The sequence below is a fragment of the Diadema antillarum genome, unplaced genomic scaffold (genome assembly GCF_040938485.1).
Source record: "Diadema antillarum isolate AM-2024a unplaced genomic scaffold, OU_Dant_1.0 scf00000099, whole genome shotgun sequence".
Taxonomy (NCBI): Eukaryota; Metazoa; Echinodermata; class Echinoidea; order Diadematoida; family Diadematidae; genus Diadema; species Diadema antillarum.
In genome coordinates, this window is record NW_027270988.1 from 5,103,041 (window position 1) to 5,126,091 (window position 23,051).

The 23,051-nt window shown below is 38.5% G+C and overlaps 1 protein-coding gene across 1 annotated transcript in view; it reads right to left on the reverse strand.

Annotated features, from left to right (window-relative positions):
- Positions 1–2,137: 2,137 nt before the first annotated feature.
- LOC139718749 (tyrosine-protein kinase BAZ1B-like) overlaps positions 2,138–23,051 on the reverse strand; it is a 46,608-nt gene continuing 25,694 nt past the window's right edge. The window contains exons 14-29 of the mRNA XM_071630215.1: positions 22,141–22,309; positions 21,500–21,603; positions 18,867–19,034; positions 17,310–17,467; positions 16,570–16,739; positions 14,914–15,088; positions 13,912–13,978; positions 13,001–13,272; positions 12,212–12,376; positions 11,047–11,215; positions 10,143–10,278; positions 9,215–9,492; positions 8,279–8,539; positions 6,863–6,940; positions 4,406–4,549; positions 2,138–3,137 (exon numbers count right to left, since the gene is read on the reverse strand). Coding sequence (XP_071486316.1) covers positions 2,856–3,137; positions 4,406–4,549; positions 6,863–6,940; positions 8,279–8,539; positions 9,215–9,492; positions 10,143–10,278; positions 11,047–11,215; positions 12,212–12,376; positions 13,001–13,272; positions 13,912–13,978; positions 14,914–15,088; positions 16,570–16,739; positions 17,310–17,467; positions 18,867–19,034; positions 21,500–21,603; positions 22,141–22,309 — 2,796 coding nt within the window. The 3' untranslated portion in view covers positions 2,138–2,855. The remainder of the gene's footprint in view (positions 3,138–4,405; positions 4,550–6,862; positions 6,941–8,278; positions 8,540–9,214; positions 9,493–10,142; positions 10,279–11,046; positions 11,216–12,211; positions 12,377–13,000; positions 13,273–13,911; positions 13,979–14,913; positions 15,089–16,569; positions 16,740–17,309; positions 17,468–18,866; positions 19,035–21,499; positions 21,604–22,140; positions 22,310–23,051) is intronic.

Sequence of the window (23,051 nt, forward strand, 5' to 3'; positions counted from 1 at the left end):
ATAAGTAGGTACAGTTATATACACTTGTTAATATATATTTATACAGCTGTTGCCTCTAAAATTTCTCACCAAACCAAATTACAGTGTACTAGCTTTCCACAAAAACTTTACAATGGTTTTGGACATTCGTGCTGTGTACAACATACATACATAGAAGTTTACAGATTAGTTTGGTAACACATGCCCCACTTGTCCCAAACATGGTTGTTCGTTATGTGCTTATCTGAGTATCAAATCACGGACCTACTACACATAGACATTTATCGCTCCATAATTAATTCATGCATCCATTTCGGTGTTACAAAAGCACTTTAAACATGCTTTCCTGCTTTGATGTCATCATGATCACCAACAGCCAGCTTGGTTTACAACAAGATGGTGCTGTGAGAAATCTAATACATGCGTGGATCAAAAAAAATGCATGTGCAGTTGTAGTGTATGTTGGAAAATCATTGCTCAAGCAATGTCATTTGCAAAATGCACGTACTTGGCAAAAGAAAGCATATATTCTGGTAGGCTGATTTTAATTTGTAATTAAATTGTTATGATTTCTAGCCCATTGTTTCAGAGTAATAACGAACCTTCATGGTAGACGACATGTATGTCATTAGGCAATGTTACATATGTGTCCATTTTAGTACATGTAATTTTGGGGGTTTGCTGCTCCCCATCATTGGTGTATATTCAAAGGTGTTTGCTTCTGAAAAGGCACCTCAGCCTAAAATGATCGAAATGAGGGAAAGAGTTCTTTTGTCAGTGACGATGCATGATTGCACAATCGTCATTGTCCAAACATCTGAATGTACTCATAAAGATGCCCATAATCAGGTGGCGGCAGTGATGATGGGCTCAAAGAAAGACGTCCATGAAAATTCCATGTGTGGAGTAGGTCCATGATTAAATTAACCTCCAAAAAGCAGTTTCCTATCTTGGATATGTTTAAAATGGAAAAAATAGAACCTCTTATCCCAGGATTCACAGGCCCGAATTCACGAAGGTGGTACAGTGGAAACTCGATATAACGAGATGGTCGGGACCGAGTCGTTTTCCTCGTTATAGCCGATATCTCGTTATATCAGTAGGCATAAAAGAAAGCATAACATAAAGACATTAATTTGCACATGTGGGACTACCCATCATCTTTCAATCAATACTGATACATTGTAACTTGGTAATGTGTGTGAGGTAATTACTCATCTTTATGGGTAAGAAGATGTTTTTTCGCCAATGAAATCCGATATCAAGAATGCTTTTCTTATCAATTGTAGGTGTTTGAATTTGTAAATCTATATAGCTTGCGATTGTGTGAAGATCGTCTGTGGATTGGTGTGTGGTTACGGTATGGGTGTGTGTTGTGTGTGGAAAGCTTGAATATGGTCTGCACAATGCTGTGTGTGTGTGTGACACATTCTGTATATACATTATGACTGCGTGTGTGTGAAGATGGGGAATTCCCTACGTAGAAAGCCAATCACAGCATCAGATTGCCTCACACTTCCTAAACGTCATGATGATGTCATGTATACGGCCATCCCACCACATTTTCTGCATGTATCAGTGCGCCCACACACACACATATACACGTACAACATGCGGTGCTAGCTGTACAGTGATCTGAAGAAAATATGTGTGTACAAGACAGTTTTTGGCGCATCGAGCTTTACAATCTCGGAACATGATAGCACAGGCGAAGTAAAGCTTTACCCGAAGACATTTTGCTTTACCTCGCTATATCAGGTTTGATTGGCTATGTTTTTCTTTGTTTGGAAATCACAAAATTTATCTCGTTACAGCAGTTATTTCGTTATAGCCGATCTCGCTATAAGAGTAGCATTTTACATAGACTTGTGTGGAAGGAAATTTGGGACCGTGAAAATTTCCTCGTAATAACCGATATCTCGTTATATCAGTGTTCGTTATACCGAGTTTCCCCTGTACAATCTTGTCCATGGTTTAAACCATGGACAAAGACCATGGAGCGCCAAGTGTTGCATGGAATATTTCGGTACGAAATCAATCATTTCGTTGACAAAATGAAAATTTTGTAATAAAATGACTGATTTCGTAATGAAATATTTCGTGTGACACTTGGCGCCCCATGGTCTTTGTCTATGGTTTAAACCATGGACAAGATCGTACCACCTTTGTGAATTCGGGCCATAGAGGTTTAATTGGATGTAAGCAGTAAAGTGAAAAGAATTGGAGGATTTTCACACTGTGATACACCTGTCTCTTGTCATGTTCACTGGTGCCTCACAATGTGATACACCTGTCTCTTGTCATGTTCACTGGTGCCTGTAAAAAGCCATAGACGATGAAAAATCTGGAGTATGATAAAGATTGTTGTCCATATCAGTTAAATAAAAAAGAAAAATAGCACTTCAATGAATTACATTACCAATCTTGGATGTGTGAGATGACAATGACAAATGACAATGACAGCAATTTTATGTGCCCACAGAATTACTGACTGATAGTCACATGACAATAAGTTACTTCACAATCACTCAGAAATTTCTTATTTTGAATTACATGTATCTACTTTTGCTTCACTGCATTTTGCTAAATAGCTTCGGTATGCATTTCATAAATCAATCCAGACAAACAGATGGGAAATTTCATTTCCGTAGAAAGTGAAAAGAATTCATACATGTAATTCACTTTGCATTGAATGACATACAGGGCTTCTACAACAATTCAAACTTCATGTACTCCAAACATGTTTCAAGCTTCCATGATTCTGCTTTATATCTCAGTGCTCTCTGCATCATGGCCCAATTCACATCCACATGTATCTGGCTATCATGACCTTAGGTACGCCCGTGAGAAAGTTCACCACAAAGGGACTAGCAAAGTTATCTTCTGCGTGATTTTCTGGTCCTGGTCTGTATTTCTTCTTCCTCTTCTTCTTCTTCTTCCTCCTCCTCATCTTCGTCTTCATCCTCCTCCTCCTCCTCCTCCTCTTCTTCTTCATCATCTTCCTCTTCATCTTCATCATCATCATCTTCTTCTTCCTCCTCCTCGTCCTCTTCTTCATACTTGTGCCAGAGATCCAGGCCTGCTGTCAGATGCCACTTGATCAAGTTGCTGAAGTAGTCTCTGCTCTTCTGTAGCTGCTGGAGCACATACTCATCTCCCTGCAGACGGGTTGAGAAGGAATCAAATCAGAGAAAGATCTCTCCCAGGTGCTGTGCTGAATGTTGAACAATATTAACTCCTCTCTGGGCACAGGACATAGCATGTCACTTTAAGAATGACTGAAGATTCAAGAGATCAGCACGGATAGATGTGATTTCTTGAGCAGCAGAAAAGAAACTGCAATTTGGAAACCTTCCAAACATGAAAGTATGTGTCATTAAACTCTGCATGACTTTAATTTAACTTTGGAATGATAAATTTCACTTGAGATAATGTGAATTCCAGGACCAAAATAAGAAGGAATTGTTATAAATTACAGCATGCAAATCAAATATTGCCTGCATCAGAGCTTATTTTCCAGCTTCAGTTTGACTTACATGGACTCATCTGTATGGGAGTATTGTCCTAGGCAGGATATTATGAAAATTTCAAAGAAGTTGTCTCAATCATTCAACTATAGTGTAAGTGTTCATCTGTCTTAAAAAAAAAAAAAAAGAAGAAATTTGCCACTAAACACATGCAGGAATTTGGGGATTTCCAAACAACTGCAAAATGTGCATCACTGTGTATGTGTGTGTGTTGTGCATGTGTACCTGTGTGCCAAAGGTCAATGATGTAATTTTTAGGTTGAGATACAGTAATTACTTCTTCACCTGGAAACACTAACATGGCTGCTCATGACAGGTATATTGACTACATGGCAACAAATTCAGAATTTTGATACAAGCATCTACTTCACTTAAAATCTGTTTGTCTCTACAATTCTTATTCTGAGCAAGAAGATTAATGCTTGCAATGAGAAACTGAAAGATGAAAGTTACCAGAAGTTACCATCATAGACTGCCTTCCAGTAACAAGTGCTAAGCACCAAAATTCTTGTTACTTCTACCAAGGAGGCAATATTTTTGCATGCAATGGTTTTTTATTTGCCTGTCTGCTGGTTTCTTTGTGAAATAACCCAAAAAGTTATATATGGAATTTGATGAAATTTTCAGGAAAAGCTGATAATGGCACAAGGAACAGGTATACAAAATTTTGGTAGTGATCTGATCACCACATAGATCCAGGAATTTGTTTTGATTTTTCTTTACAGAATTCTCTACCATTTGGAAATAGGGCCATTTCAGCAAATGGTTAAAATGAGCTGCTTGGCAGAGGTCAGTGCTCTCAGAGAGCTTTTCTAGTTTCACTTAAATCCTTCCCTCTGATTGGCAAATATTAAACAGTATGTGTGGAAGTACAAAGGGTGCTACTTCTTTCTACTTACTGAGTACATCTTGTATGTGTTGGCAAAGACCAGCTGCATGTCATCAAAGAACTCATGGTATCTGGTGTACTCCCCACTCTCACACTTGGTTCGCACGACTTGAAGATCCATTGGCTGTTTGATTAATTTCTTGTAGTGAGGAACCTGGATGTAATTAAACAGGGAGAGAATTGTCTTTGTTCATGTACAGACACCATACTCTGTGTACTACACACAGTGTGGTATACAGTGTGTATGGAAGTACCCTTGATTTGGACAATCTGTGATGTGTATGGCACTCAAACTGCGACTGTAATTATAGATGAAATAATGAATAGTGCCAGCAGAACTAACTTCTTATAATTTTGCTCTTCTTTTTTCCAGAGAAATGCACAAAGAAATATTGACATCACCATTCAGAATATACCAAAGAATGGCATTACCTTTGACACAACAGCTACGACTAATAATTCTATTAGCAGTTCTTATTGATCATCTATGAATGCTATCACTATTGGTTGATTTGTAAATAAAATAAATTCACCATGCATTCTCTGTCAAGATATTTGTATCAACTTAGGTGCATAAAAAGTAAAAAATTTAACAGGATGAATAAGAGGCAAAGATAATACAGCGTGTCCCAGAAAAAACGAAACCGGGTTTCAATGCAACTTTTTACTATCGAAATCATACATTTTCTTTACGAGCTATACATCAATGGAAAGATAAACTTTTGTTCTTTCATTTGATGTACAACTTAATGTTCATCGTTCATGCATGACTGAATTAGAACAATGAACAGTGGTGCTACCAAATTTTCATTTGCACGCGCAAATGGTGATTTGAAGTGAATTTTTTAGACTTTTAACGTTACGTTTTCGAAAAATAAAGTTCATAACCCAAATATTCATATTTTCTTCTTTCATATGAGACCTTACGCATCAAATATGAATAACGCATGCTTGAGAAAAATTTGCATGAAAACATCCTTCATTTCTACCGATTCACGGATAGTCGAAAAAACAAGCATTCAGCTCTCCCGACGTAGCATAAGACAATGGGCTCATCTACACCATTGAATTCACAGAAAACAACCGCAGTGCTACAGTGAATGTTGTTCGGGGGGGGGGGGGGGGGGGGGGTATTTACAGAAAACGCTGTATGAGACTTTGTTGCCATTTATTTAGAATAAGCGCATGAGACATAATCAATAATTGAAGACTAACGTCGTGAGTATTCTCAGGCTGCACGCAATCCAATGGCTATTGGAAATCAACATGACAACAATGATACTTATTTTGATGATTTTGTACCTCAAACTTATTTCACTGTTTTCATTCCTCTCTACATTTCCCTCACGCATGGTTAGTCCTTCATCACTGACAGGGTTTTGAAGTTTTTGAAGGGGGAGACGAAGCAGAAAGAGAGGGTACATCACTTTATTTATCACTGAACTTGCGCTTCCAACATTTCAAAGGTGCAAGTGCAGGACTGAAAGTCGTCTTTTTTTTCAGTCCGTTACTCCCACCCCACCTTCCGATACATTTCGCTAATGAACACCCTTTGCTCTGTAGTTAGCTGTATGGTTAGGCGAGCTCATGATCACGTGCTAATTTACAACCCTATTCACAACCGAACCGTCTGTAACAATCCTTTTTACCCCCTCCTTTCATGTTTGTGTAAATTCATTGAAGCATGAAGGTCATTGTTATCCGCCAAGTTGGGCAGGACTCTGGTGTTGAGAAAGCTAACTGGCTCCTTATTTACTATCTCTCTATCTCTGGGTAAAATGGAAGCCTATTTTCAAATTCAGTTTTCTCGAGCAGGCGTTGATCATTTTTTACGTGTGGGATAACATGTGAAAGGAAAAAGAATGGATATCAATGCTATAATTTTATTTTTTGCAAAAGATTGCTGAAAAAGTCTGAAAAACTCATTCAAAGTCACCATTTGCTCATGCAAATGAAAATTTAGTAGCACTATTGTCTATTGTTCTAACACAGTCATGCACGAATTTTGAACAATGAGTTGTGCATCAATGAAAGAAGAGAACTTTATCTTTCCATTCATGTACATCTCATAAAGCAAATGAAGAGTTTGTTCGCAAAAACCAGTAAGTCCATATTTGCCAAATGGAGATATTTGCGATTATAGATCAAGAAAAATAGAGAGAATGATAAGAAAGTTTTTGCTTCTTTTGACCATCACTTCAAAAATGTACCTTTATATGTAGTGACCAATATATCATTTAAAAGGTATTATTTTATCTTTACGACAGAGACCGTACTTCAAAATCTTCAAAAATGGACTTATCGGTTTTTACGAACAAACTCTTCAAATGTCTGATTTTGATGGCAAAGAATTGCAATGAAACTCGGTTTCGTTTTTTCTGGGACACGCTGTACTGACTTCAATTCACTTGCAAAACCTAAATCAGCAATGGAAGGATACGGTGAGAGTAAAAACAGGAGTGCTCACCTCAGCCTTTGTTGGAGGTTGGCGGAGTGCTTTACTGTCACGGTATTTTAGCATCTTGGACACGATGCTGCCTGCCGCCTGGAAGAAGAAAGAGTAATGACAAGATGTTAACATGCAGTACGAAAAAATTACTTTTGCTCTAAACAAAAAGAGGCTGCACTACAAAAGACTGCCACATTGACATACAGTGCAGTTAAAATACACACAGATAAGACTTCAGTGAAAGGTATCATTGTTCTTCCTTAACCCTATTTCAACTGGGCTATTTGACACCAAGTTTTTACTGGGGGGGGGGGGGGGGGGGGGGTCAATTTGACCCCCCATTCAGATCTTGGCCGCCGATCGCACAATCGCCGCAAAATTTTGCCTGATGATAGAGGCGGATGTCAACTACAAGATTACATGGTCATACAATAGAAAAAATATTGGCTTTCTATTTTTAGTAAATTGCAAATTTACGCATGAAATCATATTTTTACCTATAACTCCATTAAAATGACTGATGAACCCTAAATTTTTGTGTCAGAGTTCCTCAAGACACATCAAACAATTTTCTTTTAAAAAGTAGCGAAATCAAAATCAATTTCTTTTGTTTTTTATTGTTTTGTTAATTTCTTACGTATTCTATTGTTTTTTTTTAACTTTTTTTCCTTTTTTTTATCAAAAATTTGTTGCGGGCACTTTTTCAAACTTATCTACATTAGAATTGATTAATTTCTATGGTAAAAAGTTGAAATAATCTTATCTATATCAATTTAACAAAAAAACACAATTTGCATTGCATTTGCACACAATATCATGAATTTGAGCCCTTTTTGGGTTGACATGCATATGCAAAACATTACGTTACTTCTGAACAGTGTACTCGGACGTCACAAATTTGGTCTCAAAATATGTGGGAGACTTCAATGAAAAAATTCATGAAACGACATGGCAAAATCATTGCGTGTTGCGGAATTGTGGCGCGAAACATCGGGAGGGGGGTCAATTTGACCCCCCCCCCCTAGTTGGAATAGGGTTAAAAGCTCTGAAGTAAAAACATCTTTTTTTAATGTAAAAATCATATGAGGATGCAACTTACACCTTGTTGGGTGAGGTGTAATAAAGAACTAGGGCCACCTTAAGTTTGCAAAAGTTAGAGATTACAGTTCCATACAAGACACAAACATAATCCCAAATAAAAGCACTGTCTTAGTGAGGGGAGAAAGCTCTTTACTAAGGAGTCATGGACATGACTGATATGTTCAGTCTAGAACTGAGACAGGCCAGCCTCATAGCACTGTGAATAAATTCATCAACTACATCGTTATAAGATGACAACAACAACAAAGATGACAAACAAACAATTAAACAAACCAACAAACAGCCAACCAAACAAAAAAGTCCAACTTGTTAGATCTAGTGGCATTCTCTCACCTCTGACTCCAGCTTGGGCAGCCGTTTACCCCTCTGTGAGCTCTCCCTCTTCACTACACCTCTTTGGCTCCGCCCCCTAGCAACAACACGACCCTTGCTCTGTTTGCTGCCTGCCCTCCTGCTGCGGCGGAGGCTGTGTCGTGATGTTTCCTCACATTCCTCTTCATCATCCTCATCCTCCGATTCTTCCTCCTCCTCCTCGGATTCGTCGGAGTCCATTTCGGCATAATTGCGTCCCCTCCCAGATCTCACTGTCGATGGCTGAAGAATAGGCAAAAGGGAAGACAATCATGCATTTGAATTAAAATGTGAGATTTGAGGTAACACAAACACAGAAACAGTACAATATGTACATTACTGTCATTTTTAGTCTGCTTGTCTGGATGTATCCAATGTTAATGGCATGCAAAATTTCCTTCTTTTTTTTCCTCTGCTGTATCAATTTTGCCTAACTGCTGACTAGACTAGGTAAATTAAATTTGAATTTCATCAAACAGTTTTAAACTGAACATTATGGCATAATTCTGCCATATGATTATCACAACTGTACAAACATGTTAATGCATTTTGTACTTAGGCACAATCTGACATCAGAATTTGTATAATAACTGCTTGAAAACACACATTCAATTATTTTGATTATCATCATCATCATCATCATCATCATCATCATCATCATCATCATCATCATCATCATCATCATTATTATTATTATCATAATCATAATCAATTTGACCAGATAAAGAGCATATACATGTACCTATCATAAACTTTACAATGAAAAACAAAAACTAGAGTGATCATTGCAACAGGACACCCTGATTGTGTATAAATACACACACAGGATAAATTGATTATTCTACATTGATTTTTCACTCTATCCATTTCAGTTCATTATGAATATACATTTTATTCCATGTTGCTGGCTCAACTTACTGCACAGGCAGGACACTTCCATTCTCCCGTGGGTATGGCAGGTATAGCAGGGCGAAGGCAAAAGATGTGGAATGGCTGGTTACACTGATCACATAGCAGCAGCTTCTCCTCACTACCCTTCCGTCGACAGATTTTACACTTAGCGTTGGCTGCTGATTTCTCCCACTTCACAGAGATCTCGTAAATACACAGCAGCACGTGCAGCCGTGAGAGGGTTGTTGCTCGGCTGACCAACTCACGCCACTTCAGCACGCTCTCCGATTCAGACGGCTTGTCATCTGGGGAATGTGCAAACATTCAGACAAGGGCGATCAGAGGGGACCATAATGTCTACCAAAGCTTCCATGCTCAATGCAACATTTCTGTCACGATCCTTGATGTTATGTCATTCAGTATAATTATTGTAACTACCTCACAACTGGCACTACAAACAATCATTGTTCTCTAACCATATTTCTTCACATTTCTGCATCAGTATCTCTGCACTATGCATAATCATTCCACGGACTAAAATAAGTAATCATGGGCTGAGATTGTGGGTCAATTTGGTCTCTTTCTGAATCACTGTCCAAAATTATAATAAGACTGCAAGAAAAGTTATCTTAATCATCATTATTGTAATTATGTTCAATACTTCTAAAGAGGGATGAAGTGGTATTGGGATCATTGCCACTCAAAAAGATTTAGCTACCTTGACAGCTGTGCGTAATGTACATCTTAAATAAAGGAGACAGTGTTACACAACGTCGTAACTTGTGGTAGTGCCACAACCCCGGTTACGTGCCGAATCATATATGGAAGACGTAAATGGAGCCCACTCTCAAACACTGCTTGATGTACTCTGTAATTCCTGTGACTCCAAACAACTTTAACCTGCCAATCACAGCTGTCCTTTATCGAGCCATGCAAAGCTTGAGAGGCTATGTACCTTCTCTCTCCCCCTCCTCCTCCTCTTCTTCCTCATCATCAGCATGAACCTGTTTAGGTTTAGGCTTAGAGGGCGCCATTACTCCCTGCAGGAACTTTGGATTCATGCCAGCCTGACTCTCAATGAGAAGCGGCATCTGTAAAGGAAGACAAAGGTCCACCAGGGAGGTATTCACACGTCACCAAACTACAGATAACAAAGGTCTGCATGGGTGATAACCACAAGTCACCACACTGCAAACAATGCTCCACTTAGTGAAAACAGTGAATTTACCATCGCTATTAATGGGGACACCAGAATTTATGGCTGCATGCAAAGTTTACAATATCAAGTTGCATTTAACAATGTCATGTTAATATGACTTGTCCGACATATATACTTTGGTGAGTTGACTGCGCTCGTGTAAGCAGTGCCTTATTACGGATTACCTAATATCAGAATCCTTTGCAGATGGTCATCAACAAGGTACAGTAAAACATAATAATGCTGGGTTTGTATTTCATTTCCCTGGAACAATTACAAGAGAAAGTTGGATTTCTGCAAAGGCTACATGCAATTTCAAACAATCTGTAGCTGTAATGACAAACCATGCATGTTGTGTATGTGGCGCAGATAGGAGCATTGTGTGTGGTAGCTGTGACATGAATGATACATGCTCTTCGACTAATCGGGTAAGAAATGCTCCACCTGACACTTCTCGACTAAGCTGAGAGTACTGTACTACCAGAAGCCCTACAGAAATTTGGTGTCATGAATGTTTATCACATTGAAACAGCTGAACAGCTTCATCTTTATACTGACTCACTATTCAATGTTGCATATTAGTTTGCAAGCTTTCCATAGGATGACAAAGATTGAGGTTACCAAGGAAACCAAAAGTATGTCAGAGCAGTGGAAGACTCACCAGCTCTTTGATCTGGGTGGCACTGTTCAGCTGCTTCTCCCACTTCTCAAAATTGGCAACACCTCCCAGGTTGCCTTGCTTGACATGTGTCTCAATGTCCTTCAGGTCTTCCTTGAATGAGGCCAGGAGCTCCTGAGGACCGTCAGAGTCACGTAACTCTAGCCCAGATCTGGCATGTATAACAGAAGGTACACTTGGTCATGATGCAATAATTCCATTACACTGACTGGAAAAAAGAAAATTGTGATACTAATATCAAAGGCCACAATAATGCACAAAGTCTGCACAACGTCGAGGCTGAACATGATGGAGAAAAATACACAAAAGAATATATACCAATGCAATTATTCTTTATTACAGCATGCAATAACATAGGATTATTCGAATTCATGAAATTCTTCCGTTGAGTTGTTTTTATTGCAACTGATTAACAAATTACCCTACATCAACATTTACGTCAATGTAGGGCAATTTGTTTATCAGCTACAATAATGTAGGATTATACTTTACGTGGATTATATGACAGTGCATTTCCAATGTAACATGGTTAGAACAAAAACCTCATTGCAATGACTTCAATATTCAGGTCTTAAGATAATTTTCTATATATGTTTTCATACTTCATTGTTGTGGCTATAACAAATTCCAATCAAATGAAAAGAGTCCATACTTCTTAACACTCTATTAAGGCATGCTTTTACTCAAGTAGTACTACTTCAAGTGTCAAACAGAGTATCCAACCTAATATATGAGTCATGCTACTTATCCATGTTTGAAATTATGCAGACTGTGAAGCTAGAGCAAAAACAAATGACAGACAAGTTTCTTGAAATAGAAAAATACATTTATGAAAACATGACACAATACGCTTACAAATGAGCCTGTGTGTGTGTCTCTATGTTTGATCACAAACCTGGCTTTATGTGCATGCATAATTGGCTAACCTTGCACAAAAACTAAGAAAGTAAACAATGGGAAGGGGTGGGGCTGCAGGCAGCCTCCTCTAAAATTTCAAACAAAAAGAAGCAAAGTTGTGGATTTGATATAAAATCAGACACATGTCCAATTATATACATATTCTGACATTTGATTAAGATGGATCTGTTGAACTAAATCATGGCTGCATATCATTGTCGTAGGAAGAGTTCTTCCAAGTACTGTTTACCTTCTTGCAGCGATGACCAATTTTAAGACATCAGAGTAGCGTTTCTTGATTTCAGCATGGAGGGCACTCTCTCTGATTCCCTGGTTATCCAGCGCTGCAAGCAAGGACTCCAGCTCCTTGGCTGTGTCATACTGGAACCACATATTTTGCCCTATCTTTGGAATCCTAGTGGTGAAACATATATTGTGGCATACAGATGAGAACTTTTTGCACTTATCATGCAAATAATCATTATTTTCTGAAGAATACTTGTTAAGCATAGTAAGGCACTCTTTAATAAAAGAATTATAATGTATCACAGATCTGTTTTCTAAATACGAGTAATAAATACTAATACATTCTCTTACAGTTGATCTACGGTTATACTTGCACTGGGAATATCTGTTGTATCTATCATATTTCAGAACTTTGGTCATCTCAGTCCCATAATGACAACATTTTAAGCCTCCAATACCAACCACTTAACAATTGTCTTCATGTACCAAATTCACTGTATTCAACTGTTGAGTGATCATTTGTCCATTCAAAAAGACAATTTACATTTGCAGAGGCAGTGAGTCATCATGAATAATTGAAAAAAGAAACAATTTCACTTATCCTCATCTACATCACACTGTTATTTACAGACCAACACAAGCACAGATTCATTGCTTGACCAGGATATACACCAAAATATTGACTGCTAAATTTCCCGTTCTTGTACTGTCTTTTTAATACAAGACAATAACATATGATGCACCATAGATCATCTTTTCCAAAGTGATAAATACAGCAAAAAATCCCACTTACGTTTTTTCTTTCCAAATCTTCTTCTTCTCGACACCTCCATCTGACGTCGCAGCTTCCTCTTCCCTGGCCTCATTCTCCTCCTCCTCCTCCTCTTCCTCCTCCGTGGTTTCCTCTTTCACCTCTGGCACTGAGTAGTCTACATCCTTCCAGGCCCATCCCTTCTCCACGAAGAGGCCTGGTACCACGGAGGAGAAGAGCCAGTAGCGATGGTGGTTGCGGTCATAGCCAACAGGCTGCTTCCTCAGCACAAGCTTGGCATTGTAGATACCCTCCTAAAAGCAATCCAATCATTATTTAGTGATGAACATTCATATGCAATAGCACATAAATTTATAAAATGTACATATTTTGTTATGCTTTTCATTTTCCGACTTTGCAAGTGAACTAATAATGGACAAATTTACTAACTTGGTACCCACAAATGGGTTGTGTGTCATCTGCTACATGGTAATTTTTTATTCTTTTCTTCAAAAGGAAAAATACTTATTTCTCATTCCAACATCCAAATCAGGGAGATTCCACATTGCAATCAGGGATATTCCACACAGCAAATCAGATAGATTTTAATATTCTCTTATTCAGACATGAACAGATTTTGACATGTCCAGGGAGACTCCTGCAGAATCAGGGAGACTTGGCAGCTCTGTATTGACACATCTCATAAAAAGGCTTGCCATTGTGGTAAGTTACTGTGATACTGGCAGCTAAGACAATAACTGGAATACTGGCAGACTGATTGGGTGCATGCTACGCTGTTACCATGACAAGTGAAATCAAGAAAGATCGCAAGTTTTGTGAATTCCTGTTTGAAATGGGACAGTGGTGCTTCGCTTAACATCAATACAAACAGATTAGCATGCATAAACCTTGCTACTACACACAGATTAGCATGCATAAACCTTGCTACATACCTGGAATGTCTTTTCAAACAGTTCATCTGCTCTCTGCTTCTTCAGCTCCTCCTGCTCTTTGAGACGTCTTAAAAAAAAGAAAGAAATGATTCCAAAAGTGACTACCTCATTGACCTCATAACTTAGCACTTGGAATACTTAGTGTGATGAAATGCATACGATTATACACTCTTAGTGGATGGCAACACATACAGAAGACATGACATACTTCCTAGACACTGGAGCTATTTTTAATACGAATGTTCAACACACCTTACATTCAAACTTTATTCAAGTAAAAATATTAAACACTGATATCAAATGAAGCCACTGCAATATCAAGATGTAATGTCAAAAATGACAACCAAATCAAGTACAAGTTCCTGATTCATATAAGAGTGAGATTATCTAAAATGTCCTTCATATCCCTAACACAAGGGTTCATGACTTCATGTACCAACTTCTTGTTTCTTAACACTTCTGTCAGTGCTACTTGAAGATTAGTTTTTGTTTGTTTGCTTTTCGGCATTTGAAAGGTGACACTTGATATTGACATAAACTGACCTAATTTTGTTCTCATTTTGGCTATGTATCCTTGCTTGTGTCTCCTGACAATGCTAAAACAAACCTTCTTACACTTGCCAAGAATACATACACATCTGACAGGCTTTGATATGTTCTGGTTCCATGAACTTGGATAACCTTTATCTTCATACAATATTCCTGTGTAGACTTCAATGCACATGTCAGTTGATGTATTCTTTCAAATGATTCATGGAGAAAACATAAAAATGTAAATTGTATCATTCTGAGTGAAATTCCACGAAAGAGGCTTGCAGCCTTACAGTCAAGGGTGAGAAAAAAAAATCTTATTCCTTATTGCAAAGTGAAGATTGTTATCATATAAATTGTCAGCATTTTCTTTTTTTTTTAAATAACGGATTTAACTATAAAGAAACTGACAATGCTCTTGAAAAAAGAGAAAAACATTTAACATCTGTTTATTTGACCATCCCTTCCCACCTCTCTTTTTCTATCCTGTCCTGTACTTCTTTCTCAGCTTTGAGTTTGGCTGCCAAGAGGCGACGTCTCTTGACGATAGAGGCCAGGTCTGTGTCCTCCTCTGGCTCTGGCTTGGTCTCCACCTTGGCCTCCTTCTTCTTGGGACCTCTGGCAGCTGGTTTGGCTCCTGGACCAGCTGGTTTGGTTCCTGGACCAGCTGGTTTGGTTCCTGGGCCAGCTGGTTTGGCTCCTGGACCAGCTGGTTTGGCTCCTGGGCCATCTGATTTATTGGTGATGGGGAGGGAGAGGGGCAGGAAGAGATGAATGTCAAGACATAAATCTGCCATTTAGTCAGGTTAGTCATTGTATCACCCTATCACCATGTCTACATGGCTTGGGTGATACAATGACTGCTGTACAAGTTACACACTCACAACTAAATTATCACAGTTGAAAATTACAACACAAAACTGCATTCCCAACTAGAAAGCAGTGCATCACTATTTTAAAGGACAAGTTCATCTTCATAGACATGTGGGTTGAGTGAATGCAGCAATATTAGTAGAACACATCAATGAGAGTTTGAGCAAAATTGGACAATCCATTAAAAAGTTATGAATTTTTGAAGTTTCTGCTCAGTCATGGCTGGATGAAAAGACTACTATAGCTTGTGATGTCACATGAGTACAATGATATACAGAAAGAATAAAGAAAATTCAACATATTTCCATTTTTCTCGCAAAACAAAAGAACACTCGACTTCTCTCTTTCAGAAGGCAGGGGGAATAATATTACCCTTAACATACGTCAGTAGCAAGTCGAAGAAATGTGCACTTTATTAAAAAAGAAGAGTTTTATGAAATTCTCTTTTTGTTTTCCTTCGCATTTGACATCATACACTGTAGTAGTCTTCTCCTCCAGCAGTGACTGCGCAAATACTTAAAATATTCGTAACTTTTGAACGGATTGTCCAATTTTCCTCAAACTTTCACTGATGTGTTCTACAGTACTAATATTGCTGCATTCTCTCAATCCTTATGTATATGAAGGTGGACTTGTCCTTTAAGCAATTAAAGTAGTGAGATCAATAATGAGATCATCATCATCATTCTGAACATTATTGTAATCATCATTGCTGTCATCATTCCTCATTCATAAGGGGGCATAAAACTCCATATTATGTATCGATTTACTCAAATTCTGATGTTGACTTGACAAGTGTAATTCTTGAGTAGCATCAGCCATGTCTCATTGCCAACAGATTCACCATTCAACCTAACTCAGTGATGTCAGCCATTTCTCATCCCCATCGTTCAGCCAAATACCCCCCGTTTCACAGAGATTTTTTTCTCATCAGTCACTCGTTGGAAGCAAAGATTTTTGTTTCCTGCCACCCACTGAAGTGTTTCAGTTTGCATTCTGCTGATTATGACTTGTGTTGGTCGACTATCATGTCAGACATGTATGGTGTGACTGAATGAGGCAAGATCATACAATATTGATATGTCTGACACTTATCTGATTGTTGACCAACACAAGTTGGATTCATCAGACTGCGATCTGATATATTTCGGTAGGTGGCCAGAAGCAAAAAACTTAGCTTCTGACAGGTCACTGATGAGAAAAATCTCTGTGGTATAACTCAGTGATGTCAGCCATTTCCCCACTCAGACTCACCAGCTGGCTTCTCTCCTCCTTCAGTCTGCTCCTTCTGAACTTTCTCCGCCTCTGCCTTGGCCTTCTCCTCTTGTTTCTTCTGTCGCTCTGCTTCTCGTTCTGCTCTCAGCTTCTTTTTCTCTTCCTTTCGGATTTCATTCTTCTCCTTCAGAGTTTTGATCTTGTCTCTCCTAAAAAACAAACAAACAAAAGAAAGATATATAAAAAAAACAAACAAACAGAAGAATGTAATTTGCACAAAAAGTAAAGCACTGTGACTTTAGAGTGGTTCAAATCATAAAGGAAAGGATGGGTGTATGAGTTTACTTGATAATTATGTTAAAAATTCTTTAGCATTGGACTTTTTAATGAATTATAATTTGTAGGTGGGCCTTCATATGGATTATAAAAAAAAAAATCTCTTGTTTCCATATCAATTTTTCACTCTTCGTTTTTCCTTTACAATCTGGAAGGAAGTGTTGAATCTATATAAACAAAATCTGAGCTCATTTGCTCCAAAGAAACTATACCAACAAAATGACATGTCTTGTAACTGACACATGTCAATTAGTCCTTGATTTCACATGACATTCAAAAAGTCATAGTGCATAATATCTCACATCACATGAGCAGTGCACAGTGTAAAGGAAACACAGTCATTGTTGTGTTTCTATGATATAATACAATACACAATGCCATAAGATATTTCTTCTCAGAAGTTTCTAAAAGATAAATGCAGCTAGCAAGAAATGAACACTCACCAGAGTCGAGCAGCTAGCCTCTGTTTCTCCTCCATGAATTCAATGACTGCGTAAGAAGCCAGAATACGATGGCACAGACACACCAACAGGCTCAGCTTGTCAGTTGCATCCAGCTCAAAGAACTCACACACCTCTAGCTGGTCTATCAGGTCCTGGGGCTGGGATGGGGTCCAGTGTGGTATGGTGTAATACGGTGTGGTGGACAGGGAAGGGTGGTATATAGAGGGAGTGAAAAATACCATCACATGTCAAAGGTCAATCAAGCTCTCCTCAGCGAAAGGCCGTAATACAGAGTAATTAAGAAATTAATTGTGGAACTTCATGGCAATGAGGGTGGCATCCTGAAAGCTAAATATTTCTTATGCCCTGATAGAAAGTATTATGACTTAATACATGCAAAGGCCAACTTCATATGTGGAGATGAGCATGGGTTGGGATACAAGAATACGCAGTGCACAGTTGAGCAGCATTAATCTGTTAGAGGGAAAGTTTCCCCAAATATACATATGGTTTTGAGTGAATGCAGCAATATCAGTAGAACACATCAGTGAAAGTTTGAGGAAAATCTGAAATCCGTCGAAAAGTTCTGAATTTTTACATTTTTAGTGCTACCAATGCTGGATGAAAAGATCACAACAGTCTGTGATATCAGAGCGGAACAATGATACAAAGAAAATACAAGGAGAATTAAAAAAATAATAATTTCCAGCATAATGAAGGGGCAATTAGTGTGCTTCTTTCAGAATGTAGGGGGAATTATCTTACCCTTCACATATGTAACATGTCAAAACAATGTGTACTTTCTATTAAAAAAATTACATTTTGTGGATTTTTTTTTTTTTTTTACAAATGTATTTTCTATATATTATCACTCTGCAGTGACAGCAAGAACTGTAGTAGTCTTCTCAGCTTGTCAAAAGATTGTCAGATTTTCCTCGAACTTCCCTGATGTGTTCTACTCATATTGCTGCAATATTCCTTCTTAACTAGGGACATGTTTCTGAAGTGTAATATTACCCTTTTGATCTGATTGGCCATCATGCAGATGGGTAAAGCAGATTCACATGTCAAAGGTTATGTACCTCCTTGATAGACTGGAAGGCATTTATTTGCATTGAAATGGACCCATGTAGAAACTGAGTCATTTTATATGTTCACTTTTGAACTGTTGTTTTTATCATCAGTTATGATTGATTGTAAGTGATGTCACCTGTAAATATGTTCTGTTAAATCAATTAGAGTACAGCTTCATTCAACATTGCCTCTGTGCAAATGTGTTGTGCTTGATGTAAGATCAACAATAATGCATTGCACCAATAGCATATTTCTTTTTCCATCACAAACAGGATTCTCTCCTCTTTTAATTGTATCAGTATCTTTTCCTTTGATCAGAACAAGCTTGGTCTGAAAGCTATGCAAAGCAAAGTAAAGCATCATTTATGGAAAGCGCAGTTTTATACGTACTTTTCATTCCACTTTGTCTGAAAGACTTTACGTAGTATTTATCCCATGGCATTCAGCTGTAAGAACTTTGGTTTGGTCTGCCATGAAACTTACCACATCAACATTGTTATGGTCTTTGATCTCGCTGTCACTGCTGCTGCGGTCGTCATCACTACTTTCTACTTCATCATCAGATCGGCGGAGACTGAGACGTAGGAGCTCACTGGAGGTGTGCATGTTGACTGGAATGTCACTCAGTCGAATATCCAGCTCACTATAGTCCTGTCAGCCATACCAACATTAGGACAAAAGAAAAACAAAGTTTGAGAGTTGCTGTACGATGAGAAACCACACTGTTTGCTAAATTCATGGATTCTAATCATATTTCTTTTCATTCATTTCTTTCAAAATTCTTGAAGTCCTGCAAAAAACAGACTTTGTCACATTGGAATAGTGATGGAACAACTTTTTAGAAATCCAAAGGAGAATTATGTTGTCTTTCTGTACTTGGAATGCTCATTCATCGCAAGTCATTGTTCCATAATTTCCAATCTCTGCAATTTTGTCATCTCCTAATCCAATTTTAAATCATAAGCTCCATTTGTAACTATTCTACAGAATGATCACGCTGAAAGTAGAGCACAGAATACAAGGATTTCTGACAAAATATTGTGAAAAATGAGAAACCAAAACTCATTTGCTGTAAATAATGCATTAAAGAGATGTGAAATACTCATACCACATTGATACTCTCATGAACTGATTGACGGGGATGTTAACGCTTTGAAAGACTTGAAAACAAAATACATATAAAACACATGCATGCACCAGCCATGATCAAGTATACAAAATATCAATACCAAAGCACTACAACCTGCATTAATCACTTGATTAGAAAAACAAAAACAAAACACTATTAAAATGTTTCTCTAAGCTGCAATTGTCAGTGGTAAATTATGTTATCTTTAGATTTAAGCTTCCATGGCACATTCTAAAAGCCTCTAGGTCCTAAAAAATGAGCCATATTGTTCCATGAATATTTGAACTTTCATGTCATGCCATGTCATAGCAATTTAAAGGGGAAATCCAGTCCAAATATAAGTTAGTCTGGTAAGAAAGAGTAAAACATTACGAGTTCAACGGTAAAAATATGATCGAAATTGGGTGAAAAATAAGGAAGTTATGACATTTTGAAGTTTCACTAATTTTTCAGGAAACAGTTCTTGAACGGCCAATATGAATACATGCTCTCAATCAGTACATGCTCTCAGCATGTACAATCAAACAGAATGCTCTGTCATTGTCAACAGAAAGATCACAGAATGGTTTCAAGTAGTGACAGGAGTTAGACGGGGGTGTCTCCTTTCCCCCAGCCTCTTCAACTTGTTCCTTGAATTTGTAATGAAAGACGTCCAAAATTTAGACAGTGGAATCCGGATGGGCGACATGTGCATTAACAACATCCGATATGCAGATGACACCACACTGACGGATCTTGTCTTTGAGAAACTACAAGTCTCAACAAACGAACTGGAAAAGGCCTGCACCAGATGGGGTATGAAAATCAACCCCAGCAAATGCAAAGTCATATCACAAGACAAACGTCACATATCCTTGAATGGAGTGGACATCGACAAAGTTGATGATTTTGTATTCTTGGGTAGCAACATTCCTACAGTGGCAAATGATGTGAATCGTCGTACCAGATTAGCGGCCTGGGCATTTGGCAAATTGAAAAGCACCATATGGACAAACCAGATTATCCCCAGATCACTTTAAGTGAGAATTTACAAAGCACTCATCCTCCCTATTGCCATCTACGGTGCTGAGTCGTGGACACTACGCCAAGCCGACCAGCGTCGATTAGACACCTTTGAAATGAGATGCCTACGAGTAATCCTTGGTGTGGGGCTCATTGACATGATAAGGAATGAGGAAATTAGACAGAGGCTTCATCTCACCAACACCATCTGTGATGAAGTAACCAAAAGGAGATTGAAGTGGTTTGGGCATGTAATTCGTATGCCGTCACATAGGATCCCATTCCAAGCCTTCAAGAATAACTTTCTCGGGAAAAGACCACTAGGACACCCTCCTGCCCGCTGGAGAGACCAAACTGAAAGAGACTTGGGCATTCCCCTGAAAGAGGCTGAACATCAAGCCCAGGGAAGACCAAACTGAAGAAGGATCACTCGTAGGAGAGCTAAGGGACACACTGTCCTATGCAAATAAGTCAAGTCAAGTCAATATGAATATCCCAATGGCAAAGTGAGCATGTCATCCCCTCACAACTTGCCATATACAATGTAGTTTGTACATAAAATTTTGAAATTTCCAGTTTTTCATTGAAACGCAATTATGCCCAAGGCTCAAATCCTGGCATATCTAACTGATCACTATTCTGAAGTTATTCAACCAGGAATAACATCATGTTTTAGACTTCAATAACAGAAACACTGAATTTTCATCATTTTTTGTACACACTCAATGGAAAATTGTGAGATTATGACATGGCTAGCTCACTCATTTGCATATTCATATCCACTGTACAAGAACTGCTTTGCAGAAATAAGCAAAACTTCAAACTGTCCTAACTTCCTTATTTTTCATCCGATGTCAGTCAAATTTTTGACACTGAACTCGTCAGATTTTACTCTTTTTATCAGACTAACTCATATTTGGACTGGATTTCCCCTTTAAGAAAGGGATACAAGGTTTCCTAAGACTTAGTCAGAGTCATTGCTCACCTCAGCTATCTTGTCCTGGAGGAGAGTCTTGAGGAGAATGACCAGGACCCGAGCCAGATACGCAAAACCCTCTTTTCCACAGACCAGGGCCTTCATCAAGGAATCTGGGAATCAACACAAAACACATCCACTAGCATTAGCTGTACATTCCTTGGAACTTGTTGAAGAGAAAGAAGGAGAAGATGAGGAGAGAATGAAGATACAAGGAGGATGTAGTGATGGAGATGGAAAGAAAAAGGAGGCGGGAACAGAGACAATAAAACACCCTGCCCCCCCCCCCCCCCCCCCCCCCCCCCCCCCCCCCCCCCCCCCCCCCGAAAAGAATGGGGGGAACCTATAAGAAGGCAGATAAGAGAAGATATCAACAAGAAAACATAGATGATGCATAAAGTTCAGATATAAAAGAAGATAAGAAAGGAGGAAGAAGGAAAGATAAGGGAAGATGACAAGGAAAAAAGACAAGTCAGAAGATGGAGTGCTGATGTGGGATAGGAGAAGAACAGGGAAAAAGTGAAGTTAGCAAAGAAAAGAGGAAGGCGGGGGGGGGGGGGGGGGGGGCGGGGAGGAAGGTGACAGGAATGAAAGACAGAAGAAATGAGGAAGGAGAATGAAGAGAATGAGATGGAAGTGATGTATCTGACCTGCTGTGACTGGATAGGGATCGTTTGGCATGAGGAGTCCATTGAAGCAGTTGAGAAATTCCACCACCATGGCGATATCTCCGAAGAGTGTGATTGGTAGGCCATCAGGCATGGGGACTGGCTTGGGCACTGGCAGTGCCTCCAAGGTCAACTCCTGGTCTTCATAGCGCTACACAGAGGAAAGAGTAAACAGATACAGAACAACTTTGCAGGTTCGATATCTTCTATAAGCCTCTTGCAATCATGAAATTTCACTGATGTTACAAATGCATTGAAGAGCTCTGCAGTCTACTACTTTACCAATCAAGCCATAACAAATTTGTAACTTAACTTTTCCTTTGCTTGCCTCTGTCTGCAAGCATTTATATTGAATACTTTCTATCGGTATTGCCTCGCTTATTGAAACACCTACATGAATGAGCATGTGTCTGCGAGTTTGAAAAGTGATATCGAATATTGAAGCTTGGACAGGAAGTCACTGAACTACGTAATCAAATATAATTGATAATGCTAGTTTTAGAACAAGGTGCCTGTAATTTCAGGTGTTTTGGGATTGATCTTTTTAATGCAGTATCTCTGTGTGAGAGCAACTTCAAACTCTCAGATTTCTCAAAAAATATTACCAAAACAATACACTACAACGTCAGAGAATTGATTTCTTGTGTATAGATACACTTTATAATTGCAATGAATTACGCGTACTGTATTTGATATCAGCATATTGACTGCAAGTAAATACACAGGACAGTCTATTAACTTTGTGAATATTTTTCCTTTGAGGAAGTAGTTGTAACAACCTATTTCATTCACCTGTTCATAATTAGAATCCAGTTTGACGCTTTGTTCCTGCTATGTCTGTCAAGTCTCCTGACAAGCTTCAGGCAAACTTTCTGCTTGCCAGGAATGTATGC